Genomic DNA, 23,074 nt, shown 5'->3' on the forward strand with positions numbered 1-23,074 from the left:
ATTAAACGTACTGTATGTTTCTAATTAGAAAACTTGATGATTATTGGTAAGTATCATTGATTGAGTTTCTTATCACTTGAACGCATCCATAAATTGGACAATCAGTAGACCTTGACACGATATTGCATGATGCCTTGATTAAACATCTTCCTCTTTCCACAAAATATAGGCCACCGAGCCGCGAAAGATTGATCCGATCATCCCCCTAAAAATGACAGATTTGGCAAAAATCGTTGTAGAATTACTATAAATATTTTTTCCCATTGCCTGCCTTATACAAGCTTTGCTTATGGGCTGCCTTATACAAGCTTTGCTTTTTAGGAATGTTGCCCCTCTTATTTTAATAATTTTTACTGTTAATTTATTTTCTATGAAAGACAAGAGAAATAAATGTTACTTTGATTGATTGATTGATTGTTTCAAAAGTGTTTGGCGTATGCTTTGGAAACTTTTTAAAAGTAATCCATAGATGTGCCTAAAAGTGAAGTAAATGTGATAAGTATTTTCATTTAGTATTAATTACAAAATTATTCGAAAGTATGGTAAAAAAAAACAAGAAAAAAAACCGTGTTTGCTGTATTCTTTCAAGGGTTTTGTTTGATTGTTTTTATACAAGGTTTCCTACCATTGTTCTATAAGATTAGTAATAATGTGGTACACCATATTCATATTTTTATTGTGGACTTCCCTTGAACTTACATGCAGATACCAATGTAGGTTAATTGTTATAATTGTTATATAGAATGTTTCTACCTAACAATGTAAGACTCACATGAGACTTGTAAATACAATGCAGTTTATCCATATTGTAACTTTCAAGTTATAAAACAACGACAAAGCTGAAAAGGAACATTCCCGAGCTGTTGCTTCAGTATTTTCCTATTCTATTTCTTTAAGTTAATTTTAACTTTTTTTTCTCAGTATAGCTCTTTTCTACTCTGTACTACAATACTGTATTTACTATTATACTTTTTTTTTCAAACATGTTTGTTCGATATATTTCATTAGTAGGTCTAATTGAGTGGTATTATTATTATTATTATTATTCTGATTTGAAATAATTTAATTATTGAACAATAACTTCATATTTTGGGTTCATTTACAATTAACGACCCATTCAAGGTCTTAACGTATATTAATCTATTTCTAAGAAATATGAGAAATAATAATAAGCTAAAAATTTTCTGTTTGAAAGGTTCAAAATGTTAAGCAATGCTTAAAGTTGGTGTAATTCCAGGTGCTACTTCATCCCGCTGGTGAATTTTTTATACGTTTATATAGTTTTAAATTTATTTTAATAATTTCCTTAGGTTGGATGAAAAAGTAATATTCCTTATTTCTCAGTTTATACTTGTATACGGTTACACACGTTACTCGAACCAATAAATATGTTTTCGAGTCTCCTAAAAAACATATAAGAAGTTTGATGAGTAATTTCCATAGGGGCTGTTAATGGAAGGTACCAGCAATATAGAGTCGTATGTATGAACTAAAATGACAGATTCTGGTCGTCGTTTTACATGTGCTTTTAAGCACATGTAAAACGACGACCAGAATCTGAAAAACATTCTAAACAACATTTGTCAAGTGTATTTAGTTGAATGACGAGATATAAGTCATACCCTTATTTTCGTCTTTGGGTATCTGGACTTAAAAATGCTGTCACATTAATCCAGGTCTAGTTAGCTTATTATTTGAAGGGAATAAATTGAATGGGAAAAATCATAGGGCCAATATATGATTCAATGACTATTTTAGCCTTTGAAACTCTTTCATCATGTAGTTTATGACCGAAAAGGGGTTTGTTATTAGAGTATAATATAGGCTCACGGCTAAACACGCGGTTCTTAGTGAGAAATAGTGAATAAAAATGATGTTCTACAACCAAAATGCCAACATATCCTCCAAGTTTTATTTTATTTTATTCCGTGCATGCAATGACCGAAAATACATTATACTAGTATTCATTTTATCTAAGAGTCATTATTAAAGATTATTTACTGAATGGAATGCTTTTCTTGAAATGTTCATTCTTTTAAGAGGAACAAAATCATAGATTTATGAAAATTGACATTAAAACCACAAATATTATTTATGAAAATTATAATTTATAAAGTCAAGGTGACAGAATAACATCGTTAATGTTGTGTCATTCTAATAGGCCTAATCATTACTTCCAACTGCCATGTATTTTATAGGTCAATAGACCGTCAAGTAAATATCAGTAATGGTAGGAGAAGTAAACTACAGATAACTATTTGATATATAAGACAAATTGTCAGAAAGGATTAATTCATCGTCAGGAAAACAAAACAAAACAAACGTAAACGATACTGTAAACAAGAAAATCTTAAGGAAAATCTACGAAGAACTAAATTAGTATATATAGGAAAAATTCATAATTCCCCTGGGAGGATACATCATACAATCTTCCTGATGTTAGAAAACAGGATTTTTAATTTTGCAAGGCCCTTATTTATAGCTTCTGGAGGTCACATAATACTGATAACAAAAAAAAAAAGTTATTATGATATTTTGTTCGATCCTGAGAACGAATCTTGATGAAACTAATGGTGCTGCGATAATGTTTTGAAATGATTTACATAATACACTTTTTTTTTGTACTGTATTGGAATATAATTACATTATTTATACAACAGCCACTTTACGCATATACGTTTCTACCCGATTACGTTATTACAGAGATAGGCTATATTTGTGTTTTTTTTTCCTGTTGCGTTTGAACGCAGAAAAAAAAAATAAACTGCAATTTTGACTCATTTAACTCCGATATAGAGAAGAGCGTGTAATATCTTATAACCGGTAAGAACACAACCAAAACATGGGTACTGATTAATTGAAGGACAATGACCAACAGTTTCGTACTTTAAAATAGGATCTAAAAATAATCTATTATCATATCCTGTCTAAATGATTTGATCTTAAGAGATATAAATCTGTATCCCATGGTTCGCAGTTGCGCTTCCAATATGCCTAAACATCATGATGAATCACTTATTCGTGTATTCCATCTGAAACAAGATGTTTAATGTTACCTCTGTTGAGGTGAATGTTTTTGAAAAATCAAACAAATGGCCAAAAAATGTAGCACATATCTCTCCCGAGCCTATTATTTATTCCATGCAATGACTGGACTTTTTAAATAATAAGTTATGGCTTTGGGGAGATATAGATAACTTTCCTCCTAAGAAAGAGTCAGTATTTACTGGTTGGAATGCTTTTGTTTTTTATGATATTATACAGTCAGTATTTTTCGTTTTTAATTTATTTCGGTTTTTTTTCAGTTAGACGGCATTGCCAATAAGCGAACCGAATCACTATTGAGTTGGAATTATAATATAAAAAAACATTGTATTTGTTGCCCCTTTTAAATGGTGTTTCATATTCTAACAAATGACAAGCAATATAATGTCACATTTATAAGTTCGATGTGAAAGAGACAGTAATGCGCTATTCTTACTTTTAATTGAATAATTTTGAAGAAAATCCAACAACGAACAAAATTAGATAATGTCTCGATTCAATTTAAGTTTGTAGAGCGTAATCAACCTGACAGCGAACTTAGAACAAAATAGTTCTTCTCAATATAAGTCCAGCTATGATGAATAAATATGAATAAATGATAACAAAAAAGAGGATATTTGCTAATAATTAGATTTAATTGACCGATATAACGTATCAGCATAGCTTTAATCCATGAGCTATCAATTCAATCTTGCAGAAAGACAACTGTGTTGTTGCCGACATGCAAACCATAACGCGCTCTGATGTATTACATCATGATGTGGTACAGTACACGCATTATCTGATTTTGACGATAATTTGACCACTGATGCAAAAGTCCGATGCAATTTCATATTTCGTTAGTTTATAAGGATGTATTCGTTAATAATCTATTATTTTGCTAAATGTAGTTTATCAGAGATAAAAAGTACATGTGCAGGGCCTACTGTAAACAAATCATTGAACAATACATTTTAGGTTTAAACTATTTTCTCTTTTCTTTATTACCATGGTGATCATTCATCTTGTTTACCTCATCAAAAATATGATCATGATTTAAGCCTATTTACATATCCATGCACAAATACTAATAATCATCACAGTGACACAGTTACAGCTATTTTTGTTCGTAAGCTGTAAAAAATAATTCGGGGAATAGTAAGTTTAACACCAATAATATAGCATTTTGGCGAATGTGAACACTTTAAATTCATGATGATGATTAATTAATTAATTTATTGATTGACATGTCATATAACTCAAACTGACAGAAAAGAAGCTTCGGTACTTTTAATCACGCACAAAATACAAACATCCTTGAAAATGACCTATTGAGAAGAAAAAAACTTACTACTAAGAATTACTTATTAAGTAGGCCTACCTTGGAATTATGTGCTTATACCGAACATATCAAAATGATTAACATTAGAATTATAACTGTAAGAACTATCGAAAGATGGGTCAATCGTTATTATGTTGAATAATAATGCGTCATGAACGACTGATGTTTTAGAGCACAAATTATATTGTAATACATGGGTCGAATGATACTGAAATCATACACTTCCCACTACTGCTGAATTAAATAAATCCGATTTATTTTGCGATTCTCCACATAACATGAAGAGGGGAGTCATGCTTTTAAAACAAGGAAGCAAAGTGGTCATTACGAAATAAACAATGTGAATCTTTTTGCTCATACTGTACATTTTTTTACAGACACTTGAATGGTATCATTATAAAAGTAGGACTAGTAACCTTTGTACATAAGCCTATAGCGGTAAATGGCAATATTTATTTAATGAAAATCGTCATTGATATAGAAAAGTCCGCCTGTGTATATATAAGAAACAGTCATATCCTAATATATGAACAGGTACGTGTGGCTTTACCTGTTACTGCTATTTAAAAAAGAACTTTCACACGGTTCCAATAATATTGTTTTTTTAGTATATCGTACATTGCTTCAAGACATCTAAAGTAACCAGGGCGTGGCTCAAATGCTAAATTATGGATTCATGAATTGATCTGTCTGCTTTCGAATTTGACATGTGACAGCTCAATTAAAAGCGCCATTACATACAACATTTCACAGTTCATTTTTAGTGCATCCATACATAAATTATAATACGTGATGTTTCATAAACTTTGTCTCATTATATAATTAGTCTATAGTGAGTAATTAACATTACAAGTGGATTTATAATTGATAATGTTATTGATTGACACGCTATAATGTAAGCAACAAATCATAAGAAATAATGCGTTAACTTTAATTTTAAAATAAAATAAATACATTTTGATTTACGTTAATAATTCTGTATTGAAATAGAATCCCTATAAAGACAGCTTTAGACATTAATAAAGATTCTCCTTAATATGTTTGTTCCCTGAATTAGAAGTTGGTGGCAGGTTGTTTGTTTGTTTCACTGGGAAATGTTACCTTGCCTGTTTTTATTAACTGTTTTAATTTCTATATTCTGTAAACACATAAGAACGTCAACTCTCATTGCATTTTAGTGGTATACCGAATAAAAACAAATGTAAATAATATTAATGTCGCCCTCAATTTTACCCAAACAATGTTGTGATTGTTTACCTGTTGCTGAATATTAAGCTATCAGAAGGTTGATGTCTGTCGTCTATGCAGGATGAAATGATCAGTAGACAGGTTTGATGTCTGAGTCACACTGGTTCTAAAGTTAAGTATTTCCGTCGGAGATTTATCATTTCCCTCGATCCTGATCAAGATGGAGGAACGAGCAGCCAATAACCTTTAAGATTTTTACATCAATCTATAGTTAGTCTTCAAATCTTTATCGTTTTGAATCAATCCTCTAGTTAAAATTAGATTTAGAGTATTATTGCCTTTTAGTAGAATTTTTGTAAATGAGTAAATTACTCATTGTTGATAGTACTAAATTTAATTCAAATTAAAAAAAAAACAGACAAAAAAGAAAAGAAAAGAGAAGAGAAAAAGGACCCACAAAAAGAACAAAATAAATATATAAAAAAAAGAAAACAATAATCTAAAAAAAAAGAAAAAATGAAAACAAGAAAAAAAAGACAAAAAAGAAAAAAAGAAAAAGGGGAAAAAGGGAAAAAAGTATAAAAACAATTTAAAAAAAAGAAGATAAAGAAAATAAAAAAGGGAGAAAAGGAAAAAAAAAAAGAAGAGAAAAAAAGAAAACGTAGAGTGGAAAAGGCAATAAACAGCGATACAGGTAAGCTCCAGTAGCCGACAACAACGAATCCCCTTAAAATTAAAATATTATATCCTCATATTCACTCTACAATTGAATGTTTGTCAGAATCAATATAGATTAGTTATTTGAGACCTAGAAAAATAGAGTTAAGAAATATGTAATTTCGGTCAATAGTTGGACATAGATTCGAAAGTAGTTGACAGAGGAACGTGAGTAAATTATATCTAAAGATATGGTTAAAAGGGTGAATACATTCTTTGAGAGAGTAGAACAGAAAAAGCCGTGAGTTTTTTAACCCTGGACACTTAAGTCAGGATTGAACCCTGGATATTGGGATTAAAAGGCACATACGTTAACCACAAAGCCACAGATCCACTAAGCTAGAATTTTAAATTGTACATGGATTAAAGTGAATATTGGAAAAGAATATTTAATTCTACTTTCTAGATTTACAAAATATCTTAGCTAGTTTTATTTCAACTGCAAAATTCGCATGTATGTCATAATGAAAGAAAGAATGCTCATCAAAGAATGCTCATCAAAGAATGCTCATCAAAGAATGCTCATCAAAGAATGCTCATCAAAGAATGCTCATCAAAGAATGCTCATCAAGGAATGCTCATCAAAGAATGCTCATCAAAGAATGCTCATCAAAGAATGCTCATCAAAGAATGCTCATCAAAGAATGTTCATCAAAGAATGCTCATCAAAGAATGCTCATCAAAGAATGCTCATCAAAGAATGCTCATCAAAGAATGCTCATCAAAGAATGCTCATCAAAAGCATGGAAGGCTTTGAATTCAAACCACGTGCGCATACACATACTATTTAAAACAGTTATTCTTGGAAATTGTTCATAAGCAGTTACTTATTATCAAGAATAAAGATTGAATGCTGATGATAACTGGTATAAGTTACAAATAATGATCAAAAAAGAAAGACAAATATGGTATAAACAAATTTAACTACATAATAACTTCAGTGTGTCTTTAATGAAATTGCAACTGTAACATCTGGTCTTATAGAATGCCTAGATTGTGTCCGGATGGCAGCATGTACTTTCACTTTTGATCTAAAACGTGGCATGTATGTCACTATTGCAAAAGTGATTTTTTTTTGACAAGGCATACCTGTAATTGAAAATAAGATAATTACACTGCCTAATAGTAATATGTCTTTGTTATTTTTGAACAATAACATTGAAATTAACCAGAGGGGTTTACGTTTCAATTTATTTTATGGTATATTGTGTATTATGATGTATTTTGAATGTTTTTTGTCTATCTTGAGTATTGGTTTTAGGCCTAATATTTATTGCATTTGTTTGCATCTTGTTATTGAAATTGATTATGATGAAATAAGATTATAAATGAAAACGCCATAAAATATCAAGTTATTATTAATAGTAGTTTTAACCGCCACAACAATCAGACAAAAAATGTTCTTTAGAAACATTGTATTCATTAGGCCTATATTACCGTATTTTCAGTTTCAGATTTATTTTTAAAAAATAGATAAATACATGACATTTAAGCTAATACAAAAAATAATATATTACCGGTATAACAAAACCCACATCGTTATTACTACAATATATTTTCATTATTACCTTACCAATGTGGCCAAAAAAGTTTCGTTTTCGAACACAATAGCGAAACGGGAGTTCAGATGGTAAAGGTACAGGAAATTTTGTTGACGCAAAATACCTGACAGGTGTACTGGGAGATAAATACGACAGGATACGTCCCTGGTACCTATCTAGTGTTGCAGGCTTTTCATTACTTATACACCGGGGATAGGGTGAACATTCGACACCATAACCTATGGAATTTATTAATAATAATTGCTCTGATTCAACATAAATGATTTTATCTATTGATGAAATTCTTGTAATTTTGGTTTTAAGCACGATTTTAATTTTTTTTTAAAGTTAACCGACTTTTGAAGTTGTGGAAAAACTTAACGAAAATTGTTAAATCTGTTATCTTTCAAATTTGTCACGTGGGTACTTGGCCTAATTAGAACATACAGTATTTCGAAATGAGTAATCTTGATATCCATCCTATGTTTTCTATCTAGTGTTTTGTAGTGTATATGAAAATAGGTTTTTATGTAATTTAGTTTAAGCGTTCTTTTCATATCAATGTTAAACTGGTAACAAAGTGGTAGTGTGGCTTAACAGTACAATGCAAATACATTAATACATGAATCCCTCTACATGTTTATCATTGTTGTAAGTACACACAACTATTTCAATAAACATGCAATTAAATAATTGAGACCATACAATGATAATTAATATGTAGAATTATTAGCTTAGTCGTTGCTTTTTTTGTGTGTAGATATTGGGTATGTATATATATATATAGGTGCAGTATCCATAGCCATACAACAGTAAGCGTGGTGTAAATGAATCGTTAACGGAGCTACAAAAATATACCCATCCTACCACAGCTCAGTTACTATTCAATATCATTACATTGACAAAACAGGTCTTTATGATGTATTTTTTTATAGGCATTTTTTTTTCTTTTGTCAATACTTTTTCAAAGGTGTATACTGTATTTATATTTACTACATGGATAGTGATGCAAATATATGAATATTATATTTAGTTTGTTATTCAGTAGTCCAGGGTATAGAATATAACATTAAACGGTGACGACAGAACTGCATTTGACACAGACATGATGAGTCATCCATTATGTTGCCGTCGTTCCCACAGACATGCATACACTTATCTCTAACTACCATGAACTGATCTGTTTTATAACAAGTTAAAATTCAATTGTAGAAATTTAGGTTTAAAACTAATCTAACGAATCATTGTGTTCGTTACGTTTGTGATCTGTAAACATTATTAACTTTCAACAGAACAAAGAATTAATTTGACATCACATGGAAAAATAAACATACTGACATGACTGATAGACTATACATGCTATTATAGAAGGAAAATAGTATGATAATTTCAATATTACATTTTAAACAACTACATTTTAAACTTATTCTAAAATAAAAGCATAGACTCTGACTATGAGAACGGTGGTGAGATTTTATATGTTGAAAGATGTCTTATGTAATGTATAGTAACGCTTTTTGTAAAAAATAATTAGTATTTAATAGCTTCAAAAAGTGTACATTATATCGAAACAAGCTCACGTAATTGGATTAACCTATACAGAAAACTTAATAGCCAATTTAACCGAATTAGACTAAATACTGCAGGAAAATTGGCCAACTGATAATCTAGTAGAATTTTGCCAAAAATTGAATTTAGGGATAGGTTATAAAGTCAAGTTTTTAAAGAAAAATTGCAGAAAAAACAGGATATAATACATTATAAAAATAAAAAATTCCCAATGAAAAGTGAGAAAATTGACACTTATAGAGTGTGGTTATCAATATCAAAGAAAAAGTGCACTTGAGTGACATAGCGAAAATTGAATAATTAGTTGACAATGTAATTGATACAGCTACAGTAAATCTCTATAGGTATATCTTGTTATTTTAGCACAGGATAGGCGTAGATAAACTGTTGATTTTTATTATAGGAATTTCCTTTTTCCGAAATTCACCTGTACAACGCCCTCAAATTGATTCTTGCAAGATCACTGGACATCCTATAATTAATTACCTATTATTTCACGTTATTAAATCCAATACTATTGCTTCCGTATGTTGTTCTTTGTCGTCTTTGATAAGAACATTGTTAACTTAATTATTTAATATTGGTAATTATGTTTGCAACGGCACAATTTGTTAAATCAGGGAAGTGCGATAGAGATACACTCTCTTTAAATGAACTTTAGCTGCTTCTGAAAGCATGTATCAGCATTTTAAAAGAAGACTCGCTTATGATTTTAGTTGGATAAAACGTGAATTCCGCTGGGTTATTTAAGCATGATTATTAGAATAAATCGCATTAGGTTGTGAAATTCACAAAGGAATAATAGTCATATTTTGTTTTCTTTGTCTGATTTATCAGAACTTTTCATGTGCTATTCAATACTAAATAGTATCTTAGCTTTTAGATACTTTATATAATATTATGTGAATTGTTAAAACATTTACATTATTTTAATATATCAACATTATTCTGAACAATGCCATAAAAATGTTCTCTTCTATTTTTTTACTCTGTATAATTAATAATAAAAAACTGAATTTTATTTACTTTAAATTTATCTTTAGGCAATGTGACCAATAGTAAACTAATCACTGTCCTATCATGTAATCTTCCTGATACAGGGCTATTTTGTGAATCAGTTCACTGAGGTAACCCCCTAATCTTTTCAAATAATGAACTGGGTTCTTTAAAGTGCACACAGGTTATAACTGTGTACACTGGACGACATATGCTTTATAGTCCTTATCTGAGAGGACTCTATCCACCAACCAGAACTAGGAGCGAGTCCGCCTCGAACCCTTGCATCTTTATGTACGGTAAACGGGGCCCTGCGCAAAGCTTCACAACAGTTTCATCTTGCCATATTGTTAGTATCATCATGTTATGGAATACCTGATACGACGAGCATGTCATCGTATCAGTGCCCATTCGGAGGTTTTACATACTATAGTTTCAACCGCATTGTGAACTGTTAACGAAGAATAATCTGCCAATTTGTAACGTGTTTTAAGGCCCATGGTACTGTTAAGCTGTATTTCGGACATCATAATTACCGGTTAAGGCCAAAATGTCACAATTTTCTGATTCTTGAATACGTTTTAACTTTCCGGACATTGAAAGTGACCCTTATCTATTTCTGGTACCATATCAGAGAATCCTTGACTTCACCCATCTTCATTATCTATTTTCGGCCATTTTCCGCAGGTCGTCCAAGAATATTTTTTAAGAAACAATTTGTATATGACTTTTTTGAAAAAAATCTTGATTACTGAGGTGACTGATATTTCCACGGTCAGTGACATGTGTCATTGAGACATCTTAAATCGTCTGTCACATGTAACTTCAGGTCTTAACAGGTGCGTATCTATTTCGATAGGTTTTAGACGTTGTTCTACTGTTTTTGGCATACCAAGGGTAGACAAGAATTACCTACGAAGGTCTACATACTCATCTTCATTACAATAATAAATAAATCCCCTATCAATCAATATTAATTTACAAACGTAGGCCCTACTACTCACTGAGTAGTACTCACAATGTTTGATGTGCGCCAGTTTTGGGAGTTCGTGGGATTCATGGGGGTACGTACCCTGTACAACGCTTACGTGTTTTAATTCTTTGAAAAAATACAAGTACTGTTATCGGAGCAGAAATATTTATTCAATACAATTTAGATTGTTTATTTCAGAAAAAACATACAAAAGACACAAAATATGAAATTAACTGAACTTGCCAGAAATAGGTCTGTAATGTGTGGATATTTGGAACTATATTCAAGTCAAGTAATATGAGTCATTATGGAAATGGGATTTGTAACTCTAATTTTGGTTGAATTTCTGTTTCATGGTTGTATATACATTCCCATAAGATCCAGTTAAACGCCTAAATCATTTCGGCATTTAACGTGAACTTGGTTGTACAAAGAACGAGGATGGCACACTATTGATCGTTTTATGGCGCTTTTTTTATGAGACATTTTAGTTCCTATGTTTAATGCAAATTATAAAATGTTCATTAAAATATAAATAAAGAAAATGTGTCAGATTAGAAACAAGGAATAGTTAATGAAAACATCGACATAGTCAATTGAGATTTGGGATAAATGGAGATTAACATGATCTGGGTAGAAATAAGAAGATTAATTTCCGATTTATTCCACACGATTAGTATAATTAAAACGGATTCACAAAAATTGAAAACAGGTGATACTCTTCCCAAACGTCCATCCCAAACGATAATTATGATAGGAATAACTTAACTTGTTAATTTAAGTTGTAATGGGTTAGAAACTCATTAAAAATAATTTCAGTAATGTATAACTAATAATGTGCAATTATTAATTAATTGACATCACCTATGTTTTTACTCTATACACAGACAGAGTCGTTTTCTAAACATTAAAGTTTTATAATCGTAATCGTTTATTTTGTTCACATAAAATAGATCCAATGATTAACATAGAAGACATCTAAAGAGGGTGGAGGATATACACTTCTTGAGCACGATAGTGGGCTTGTAGGCCTATCACTTTGTCTCCTAACGCCCTTCTTTTCATTCTTTAATTCTTGTTTATCACGCTGAAAGGAATTTCGATCGGTAGTAGAATATGTATATATTAGAAAATTCCATTAAATGTAGCATATAATATAGAAACTATGTTAAACTTAAAATGAATCGTGAAGGTAAATAGGTTTATAATATGTGTGTGTATAGTATATATATTTGTAATGGATGTAATATAAGGTCAAAACATACAAACTGTGAAAGAAAAAATTGCTCAAACTGTGAAAGGAAACAAACCAAAATGTATTAATAGAGAGTAAATTTAAGTAGTAAATTTAAGCGTCGGTTGGTCGGTCGATTTGTCGGTCGGTCGGTTGGTCGGTAAACACTAACTTGAGCAAGCGACTGCAGCCATGTATATGTCCTTGGTAAAGCATACTTTTACTGCATTGATTGTATGTGCATGTATAGATATACAGTATAAAAGTACCTTTTTAACTACTTTATTTAATTGTACTGTTTTATATTTTTACATAAATGTATAGTATGTATTTGTATAATGTACCGTTGTATAGTAATAGAATAAATAAATGTGGGTGACCCCCACCCCCCCCCCCCCGAAAAAGAAAAAAAAACGCCAGTCATTATTGTAATAAATCATATGTTTCAATTACTATCATAATTTGTTATCCCGACAAGAATCTAAATGCTTATCAGTTGAGGCCTAGCATTTACGTGGATGTAGGTTATTCCTTCGTTACATTCGTTATTTCCATTTTATCAATAATACTGTCATCAGAATGTCAAAAAGATAAATCCGTAAGGAATTTAACTTAAATAATCAAGCTAATCGTAAGCTGTCATTTAAATATCATAACTATCAAGAGAAAGGGAAAGTAAGAGTACTCATCATCTTGATATAGTAATTGATGACGTCACAACAACTTCTCTAGATTTTAAATAAAAGTTACTCTTTTTTGCTGATTGTAAATGGAGCTTCATTGTACTGTATCATCACTATCTTATATTGTTATACTGATGATTTTTATGAAAATATACTTATCTCAGACTGACAACAAGGCTACAATTAGTGGAGTTCAAAGTTCAAAAACATTTCAATAACAGTTATATTAGCAAGTAAAAAAATTATATATAAACAAATAGATCAGAACAAACTTATATAAAACAAGACCATTATCAGAATCACTGTTAATGTCAGGCCACAACACACAGGTGGTTTACAATCGACATCATAATATTTAAATTAAATTACTGATGACAACCAATGAATATTAAATAACCTTTAATATTGAATTGAACTATAAGAAACACTTCATTTCGAAAAGTCAATACAGTTTTAAATACTGGAGAAAATGCAAGTATGACAAGGCCTCCACTGTGAGAAAGAATTGAAATTGATAAATTCAAATGGAAATTACCAAATTCGTCATGCTGGAATAAATTGGCATTACATGTTATAGGTTAGAGCTGTGTTAAGCTCTTTGTTGCATGGTGCACGCGATGCAACAGGTAGATTTGTCAATGATTGTGCTGTTTATATTATTAGCACTGTATTATGATGTTCCAAAAAAAAAATCAGGAAAAAGGTGCTATCATTACAGTACAATAGAACTCCTCTTCTGACACAACACTATTTTAGGAGACATTTTGGAACTTTGATTTTCCATTAAAATTTGTTGCAGTACTGTATTTCTTTCTAGTGAAAATAAAAAGATAAATATTTGTTTGAATTATACAACATTTTTAGGAATGCATAATTTCATCGATGGTCAGAAATCTTTATAAAGCTTTGCTGTTATTAGTTATGAAAAATGTTGTTGTGGGCACCGATTTGGAGCAAGAGCAGTTAATGTTGTTCAGGCCTACGCATATTGATTGCTCCTGACAAGTTTGTTCTTGATATAACATGCCGAATAAATGTCATTATTATTATATGAGAGACGTAGGCCTAAACTATGATATTTTTTTGGATCTGCATATAGTATAGTATAACTTTAAGAACAGGGAACCGTGCAACTAAACTCTCTGCTACTATAAAAATAAACATTCCTCAAAATCTATGAATATATTACTGTACTATAAATTCCTATAGCTCAGTGACTAAGGAATCTAAGCATAAAGAGAATTTCAGTCATATATTACAAACGAATAAAACGACATGATATAACGTGTTAGTGGTTACGATTATCTTATATAATTTGTATTTATCGAAAGATAACAATGAAGATTTGGTTAACACTAAATGCTGTAGCTGGATCTACCAGATTAATTAAAATCAAAAATACTAATTCTGTAAATGCATAAGCTTTGTATCTAAACAGCTGGTCTAATGTGTAACATGAACTCTTTAACTTTATACAAGACTTAACTCGACGAATAATAATAGAAAACACACAAACACATTTGTTATTAGGCACTTTGTATAAGTATCTTTATATTGATGATTTAGAACGAAAAGGCGAGCATTTCAGAAATTAAATCTATTGGTCAGGTAATTGTCAGAACTTTAATCAAAGTTAATAATATTTAATGTTAATCTTTTAACTGAAATTCTACATTTTTCCTTCTGAAACTTTTGCTTATTGTTTTACAATATTATATTTTACCCATTGTCCGGAAAATAAAAATAATGCATAATATCTATCGTGTTGAACTAAATTATTGAATTATTCGAAATATTGTGCAAAATCAATGAATAAATAACCCTGTAGTGACCTAAGCCCAGGTACCGATACCTAAGACCCACTCATCTTTATACTGTGAGTCATTATAGTTTCAACAAGTTTGATGTTGTTTGGAAAAAAACGAACATGACATTTCTTTGCAAACAAGAAACGATGCGTCCATCAAAGCCCATATGTTGTCATTCCGAACTTTTGCAAACCTGTTCAATAAGACTACAAATTATACTATTTATCTAGTCAATGTGACTCACCAATTCCAACAGATACAATTGCTGTAACATTGTTTGATCAGGAATGCATACGTATTCTTATAATAAGAAACACAAGTCTCCTATTTAACAATAATTAATCGCAAAGTTACTTCAAGAGTGTCATGCCAAAAAGTCTAAATAAAAAATCGATAACAATACATGAATAAAGACAATAATAGCTCAAAAAATGGTTTTGTCCAAACTTAGATTTAGATTTAGCATAATGTTGAAAAAAAAGTGAAATAAAATAATTATGATGGAATTCATTATCTAAATTAGTAGCAAGAGAGAAGAGAGTAAAATATTCACTATACATTAAATCTATTACGAAATAACTGTGTAACATGTAATTTAACTTTTCCACATATTTAACCATGTTAATATCTCATAATTCATACATCAATATTCAAAACAATTAGAGGAAGGATCTGGGGTTCATTATCGGGGAAGGTGCAAATGAATTTAGTAATTAAAAAAAAAATTATTTAACTGATATTAGGCCTATCTACATGAGTAAAAAGAGTAGTACAATATTCAATATACAATACATATATTACAAAATAAGTGTGTAACGTTTAATTTAACTCTTCCACATATTTAACCCTTTTAAGGCTCATCTTTTTTAGTCTAATTCATGCACCAATTTTCTCAATAAAGTAAGTACAACCGTTTGGCGTAATTGGTAATTGCAGTAACTGACCCTTGTTTCCTAAATTTTAACGTTTAAATGCATGTTCAGACGATGTACCTCTATCGTCAAAACAATTAGAGGAAGGATCTGGTGCTCATTATCGGGGAAGGTGCAAATGATGTTAGTAATTTAAAACTTGCAATCTCTACACATCTTTATCAGAATTTCCTTCCTACCGGGGTTACCACGGAAGGGAAATTTGTGATAACACAATTTTAAACGAGATTTATTTCAACCAGGTAAATCTTCTTATCAAGCGTGTAAACCATATTCGAAAACAAATTGATTTCAGTGACAATACACCGTTAACACTATAATATAAAGGTATAATATTCACATTAATTTAGTCCTATCTTGTTCATATTTGTCTTCAACATGATGATGACCTAAACAGACAAACCTTTTCTCTATTTTTTCTCGCTTAAGTTAAAAACATCTTCTTCTTCCAATTTAGTGCAATTTTCAGACTTGAAGATTATAGCAATTTTGGTGGGATGTGAATTGAGTTAGTTTTTGTAAAGACCAATTTGCACAGTGGCTGTGTGTGACAGTGGCTGTGTTTGTGTGGACTAGTACACCGGAGTAACCCCCTACTCGTCTCGAAAGATGTACTAGGTTCTTTAAAGTGCACATGAGCTATGTGTACACTGGACCTACGGTTTATAGTCCTTATCCGAGAAGACTCGTTCTACCACCAGAACCATGGAGCGAGTGAGCCTCGAACCCTTGCCGATGTTATGGCTACGTAATTACGGTTCCACTGTCTTAACCGCTCGGCCACTCACTCGCATTCGTAATGGTTACTCTTTTATAGTTCATTAATCTAACCTTTTGTCAGCCTATCTCTCTCTCAAAAAGTATATGTGTATCCTTAACCAAACAAAGGATATTAACACTGAACTAAACTGACTTATCTTTCAGGATGATGTTATCGAGTGATTTTGGTCCTTAGCGGTTTCAATCTTATTTCACTTCTTTCATTAGGCAGGATCTTCTTAGATAATAAAATATCATTTCTAATTTACAGAAAATGAATTGGTAAAGCTCATTGCAACTTTCTTATATATTTTTGAAAGGATATAGAGTAACAACATCAAGAACAACTTAGCATTAAATAACGAATACTCAATTGATGAGGATACCGTCAAAAGAAAAGCTTACAAGATAAATTAAAGGAAATCGAAGTATCAATATTATTACACTGCAACCAATCACCAATAATTACCATGTCACCGAAAGACTTAACTTATAACATGTAATTATTCATTATCTTTGCAAATATCACTTTACGTGTTCAGTGTTTATTATAATTAAAAGGCAAATTATCATTGTGGACTTCTACCATAAATCGGTGCTCGTAGTCTATTTTTAACTATTTAAAATGAAAGTAGAATAAAAAAGACCAAATATGATAATTATGATTTCCATAATTGTGTTTCCTGGGCGAGGTTTATCATTTTTAAATCAACATCTACTTAAACGATCTGTCATAGCAGTGACGTAATAAGCTTGAGCCAGGATCAGATTAAAACATGACTCCAACACATGGAATAGAGCCAATACTGAGTTTGAGAACTAAACAAAATAACTAAATTATATATTATTGAAATTTCCGCTTTAGCCATATATAATGTTAGTCATTGTTGCATGCAGAAAACTGGTAAATGTTTATAATAGTATAAAATAATAATTGTATATTGTTACCATTTGTGAAATGTGTATTTGATCACTGAAATATTATAATGCCTTCATTGAATTAACCTATTTAACACTTCTCTCTGTATTGTTCTGACATTGGAGTAAAGTAAACTTGATAATTATGAATGAATTGGGCCAAGGAAACTGCAATACAAAATACATGTTTAATTATAAGAGCTACATCCAATGAAGGCAATATAACAACTGCCTTGTATAATGTAGAAATAGAAATAATGTTTTACAAAATTGCATGCTTCTTCTTTCTTATCCTCTGTTTGATCAAGACAATATAACAACTGCCTTGATCAAACAGAGGATAAGAGAGAAGCATGTACTTTCGTAAAACATTATTTCTATTTTTATTTTACATTATACATTTTCATACATACTCGAATATAATTACCTATTTTTTATCGATGTTTATAATATAATATAATATAAAATTATACATTTTATAAGATGAGTTATTATTTTTTCGCAAACCTTCTAAATTCATTATTGTATATTTTAGGACAAATACATTAAGGTGGTGATTAACCGTCCCTCCCCATTTCTAATATTGTGTGATTCACTCGACCATTTCCGAACCTGACAATTGTTGGAATCGATGAGAAAGGGGAAAGACCACCTGGAGGTGTAAGTCACATCTAGTGATACGTCGATCATTGTGTCGTGATTTTTGACCTACCAATAAAGCCTTTTAATTTATGACAATTAAATCTCTCTCGTATAGTGACATGATAACCCTTGATATTTTTGCGAAACACACACTTGCTCATATTTTTTTTTTAATTTGTAGGCTAACAGCGAATTATTGCATTAGGAGACTTACCAATATGTTCACACAGTACAATTCCACTACTTTTCACTACTAACAGCAAGTATACATCATCTATATTATAAGATGGATATACCACGTCCTAGCACTTAATTAACCTTACCCTCTATTAAACGAGTACGGTATACATTCAATTGATAATTTTGCTAATTTGTTTAATGCAGTGTATTCAGTAATGATTGTAACATGACGATTATAGATAATAATAATAATAGGGTTATTGATAGAAAATCTAATAATGTGAAATAATATTAGATAGTAATTAAACAGCAGCAATATTAGTTTAAGGGTACCGTAGTTTACGTTCTAACTAATCAACCTCTGATTCATTATTATTATTATTATATTTCTTAATTTAGTTATCGCACTACTAGTATCCTTAAATGTTTGACAGTAAATAATAACAAAAACCTTCGATGAGGTCTCCAATTATTACAATTTATTAAAGTTTCCTGTATTCCTAATTACGGGTGAAAGATTTTACTTCCTCGATAGAGTTATTAGAAGAGGGCAGGCTCTGTTACTTAGGTCTAGTAATTTCTTATTTATTACTTTAGCACAACGGTATTCAATGTATTATAATTGCTAAATATAATCCATGTTGAAATTCGTTTAAGTGAGTTGATTGCATTAAAAGATTTGTAAGTTAACATTTTTAATAATAATAAGATGAAATAGCTTGCTTAGTGTCACCGATCAAACTTGATTGAGGGAACGTGACCTCGGAAGGGGCTGTTGTTGAACTTTATGACGTATTGCAGAGTTGTCTAACGGACAGCAACTCTACATAATTCACTTAGCAGGATGACTCGAACGTATACGGTTGTTGTGGCGGTTTTAGCTTTTTGTTCTTTGTCTACCGCCACGTTTTGGAGAATTGAGCCAAAAAACGAGACAGTACTGATAGGGACAACGGTCAGATTTCAGTGTGCTATAAATTCGACTCATCATGGGAAAGTTTACTGGATTGTACTTCTTAATGGACAGTATCTGAGCATCGGAGATTCCATTAGAGAAAAGATAGACCCTAACATTAGGTCTAGATACTCTATAGTTGGAAATAGTTCCAAAGGGGAATTTCACTTGCAAATAAAAAACGTATCGAAGTCAGACGAGAAAACCTTTCTATGTGCTTATATTGGAACTACACCATTACCTCCAAAGCAGGCCAAGCTCACAGTACTAGTACCACCAAGCAAAGATTATCCAAAATGTGTAACAGATCCACCCGGAGAGCTAGCAGTGGGACAGAAGATAACAATAGCCTGTATATCCCTTGGAGGAGACCCGCCGACTCGTTTGGAATGGCAACGACCTGATGGAAAACCAAGTATACTATCAAAGGTTGGTCGCTATGCCCACACATTTACCTTAAAACCACAGGATAACGGTGTGGTTTTTACTTGTATAGGACGATCTAAAGCTCTTGACAAACCACGATCATGTCAACTTATGCCTCTCCATATACCCCCGAAAGCAGAAGTTCACCAGCAATTTCAACCAGCCAGTATCGGCATGGCGGCAAGTTTTTCTTGCAAAGGTGAAGCATTACCACATGTACAACATTATTATTGGACATTAGGAGATCAGCTAATAACGAAGACTCCAAGCGTGTTTGATCTAAGGGATAACAATCGTACTCTTGTTATTTTGAAATCACGTGGAACATATAATGGAACTGAAGTGTCTTGTTTTGTGGACACTCCTTCTGGTTTAAGCGCAAAGGCCAGTACCAAATTTATACTTGCAGATTCAGTTGCTGTTGAGGAGTATTTGTTTAAACAAGACTTTTTCTTTTACCTTGTATGTGCGTGTACATGCGCATTGTTTATAATATTAATTATTGCAATTACAGTAGGCTGTTTATTGAACAGATCTTTACGATTGAAACAGGCGGAACAGAACTTAAACGCTCAGAAAATATTTAAGGATGTTGATTACGAGCTTACTCCGTTACAGAAAGAGCTTGCACAGTCTGACCATATGCGCTCCACTAAGAATCTGTACACATTTGACCCAGACCCGCTCGAAGAAAGGGAATACGCATGCATTGGAGATTTTACACCTAATGATGAAGAATGTGGTTACCTTGTTCCAACCACAAGGCATCAACCTCCGCCACCTCCTCCTCCACCACTAAACAAGAATTTATCATCTTCCATGGTATCTATGTCTACATTTCGGCCGCAGAGTGAGGTTGTGAAAATAGCACAACTCGTTAGTTCTCCACAGCTTGTGACACATAACGGTCATAGACTGCCAACAATTACTGAGAATTATACAAACTATAAGAAAAGAAGCAATCGATTAAAAAATATCGAGGCACCTGTTTTATGTAATTTGAATACCGTATCGGAATTATGCAATGCAGTACCCGAGCAAAGAGAAATGCAGTTATATAGCCATGTAGCAAGTGATCCGAAACCACCGATAAAAGACAAAATCTATTCGAAATATGAAGCTGCTCGTGAATCATCTGTAGTTGGAAAGTCTATATCACGACAAGTATCACAACCACCACGCCGATGAATTAAAGTATTTTAAATACTCCAATGTAATTGAAATTAAGTTGGAGTATTGACTTATACCTTACTCGTGCATTAAGACGAATGTCTACAAAATGGCGAATGGTTAAACGTGTTATCTACGTTCGATTCTGGCATTATCATCGAGACAAATCCGGAGATTTTATCATGAACATGCTGAAAAATCGGCAAAACTTTAGTGCTAATAATAATTTAACTGGTGATTCTAGGAAATATTTATTATTTAGCAGCCATTTTGGATATGCTGATCTAAATGACATTTTCAAGGCCTGGTTTAAGGGTGTGGTCATCACTATACGTGAATATACGTGAAGTCAAACTGAAACAATATGACGGGTGACGTGTATTGAAATCAACAATAACCAAATGAAACAATATTTACAAAGAACGTAATTCAAAATTAATTGATTTTGACTAACATATGTAGCCTGTTAAACTGTAAGCAAATAGGCACAATGTTTACACGCAACCCCTGCTGTAGATAAAGAGACAGTGTCGATAATGTGGGTGGTGGATGTGACCCTACTTTGAAATGATGAGCATAACATGTCTCATCTAACTTATTTAAAAAATACTAATAAGGAAACATCATAATTATACTGCGCTATGTTAATGTATATTCTTGACTGACGATAAGGCCTCGTTTCCATTAAGCGAATCTATTCGTGCGAATACATTTCTGAGCTCTAATTGGTTGATAAAAAAAATGTTACTCGCAAAAGCGTATGGAAAAATACATAAGGTTTACATAATGGAAACAGGCTCCGGTCTAAAATCATGAATTCGTGACAAGCAATCGTCAAAGATGTATGAATGTTATTAGGACATGACGAAATTGACAACTTAGGTCTACATTTTAACCCAGAACCGCATAATTTGCTGGACAAACAAGCGGAAGACTGTGATCTATTAATTCTGTCATACCATTTCCCACACATGTCTATGTACAAAATATGTAAACACTGAAATGTCAGTGCAATGTTTTTAATGATATCGTCCTATTGATTGCTACACATGTGACACGCATGCGTGGTCTACAGGATGGATTTAATTATTTTTTTTAATAAGAATATTCATTGAATTAATCTGCGATATTCGTTTTCTATTATTAGAAATATGCATTGCATTAAAATTTTTTAACCAAATGATTTAATTTTGAACGATTTTTTGATGATAATCATTATTCGGCATGTAGTATTTTATTTGTAATTAATTGCAATTTATTCGCTTTATATAAATCACTGACACGCCTCTATATTATGTGTCCATTATGAAACTAGTTCATTCCACTAATTAATGTATCTTTCTACACATAGCTTAATGCAAAATATTAAAATAAATCAGACCTATTGTGGATCATTTCAAAATAACTCTAAAACAAATTCACCATTTTTAACGATTGTTTTCGGATCCATGCAATACTAAAATGCGCTTAATGGTATTTGAACAACATTTGTATGCATACTATTTTAACACATCCTTGAATTCAGTCATACATTTCGCATGTAAATCTTAACGACATAAACATATGTTGAAAATTATCTTGATTATACATCGTTTATAAAATGGTGATTTAATAAATTTTTATTTACACATATTTAGTTTAGTATATCAGATAACACTTTGATTTGGATTAGTCTTTGTTACATTTAGGATGAGGGTATAACGAATCTTATGAGTCCTGCTGTTTAGCATTGTTAATAAAGCAATGTAATTAATAGTAGGCCTTACGACAAATGATAAAATTGACAGATATGACGAATGAATAAATATGAACGTCATTAGTAAATTGATGTTCGAAAACATGTAATTACTGTAAATAGTATGTCTACGTGTATATATATATGTAAAAAGAGAGAGATATTTCAATTTTCTATATTAAAGATTATTGTCAATGATTTAACTTTATATTGTTGGTTGTATTCTTGAACTCATACTCATTAGCATATTTTCATAATAATAATAATAATGGAAATTTGTAA

At 31.4% G+C, this 23,074-nt stretch overlaps 1 protein-coding gene across 1 annotated transcript; it reads left to right on the forward strand.

Annotated features, from left to right (window-relative positions):
• The first annotated feature begins 19,291 nt into the window (after nt 1-19,291).
• Nucleotides 19,292-22,470, forward strand: LOC140062223 (uncharacterized). Its single transcript, XM_072108327.1, has one exon. The coding sequence runs from the start codon at nt 19,351-19,353 to the stop codon at nt 21,073-21,075; it is 1,725 nt and encodes a 574-aa protein (XP_071964428.1). The 5' UTR covers nt 19,292-19,350; the 3' UTR covers nt 21,076-22,470.
• The last annotated feature ends 604 nt before the right edge of the window (nt 22,471-23,074 follow it).

The sequence above is a fragment of the Antedon mediterranea genome, chromosome 11 (assembly GCF_964355755.1).
Source record: "Antedon mediterranea chromosome 11, ecAntMedi1.1, whole genome shotgun sequence".
Taxonomy (NCBI): Eukaryota; Metazoa; Echinodermata; class Crinoidea; order Comatulida; family Antedonidae; genus Antedon; species Antedon mediterranea.

Coding starts and splice junctions, on each gene's coding strand:
- LOC140062223 (XM_072108327.1), top strand. CDS start 19,351: ATGACTCGAACGTATACGGTTGTTGTGGCGGTTTTAGCTTTTTGTTCT.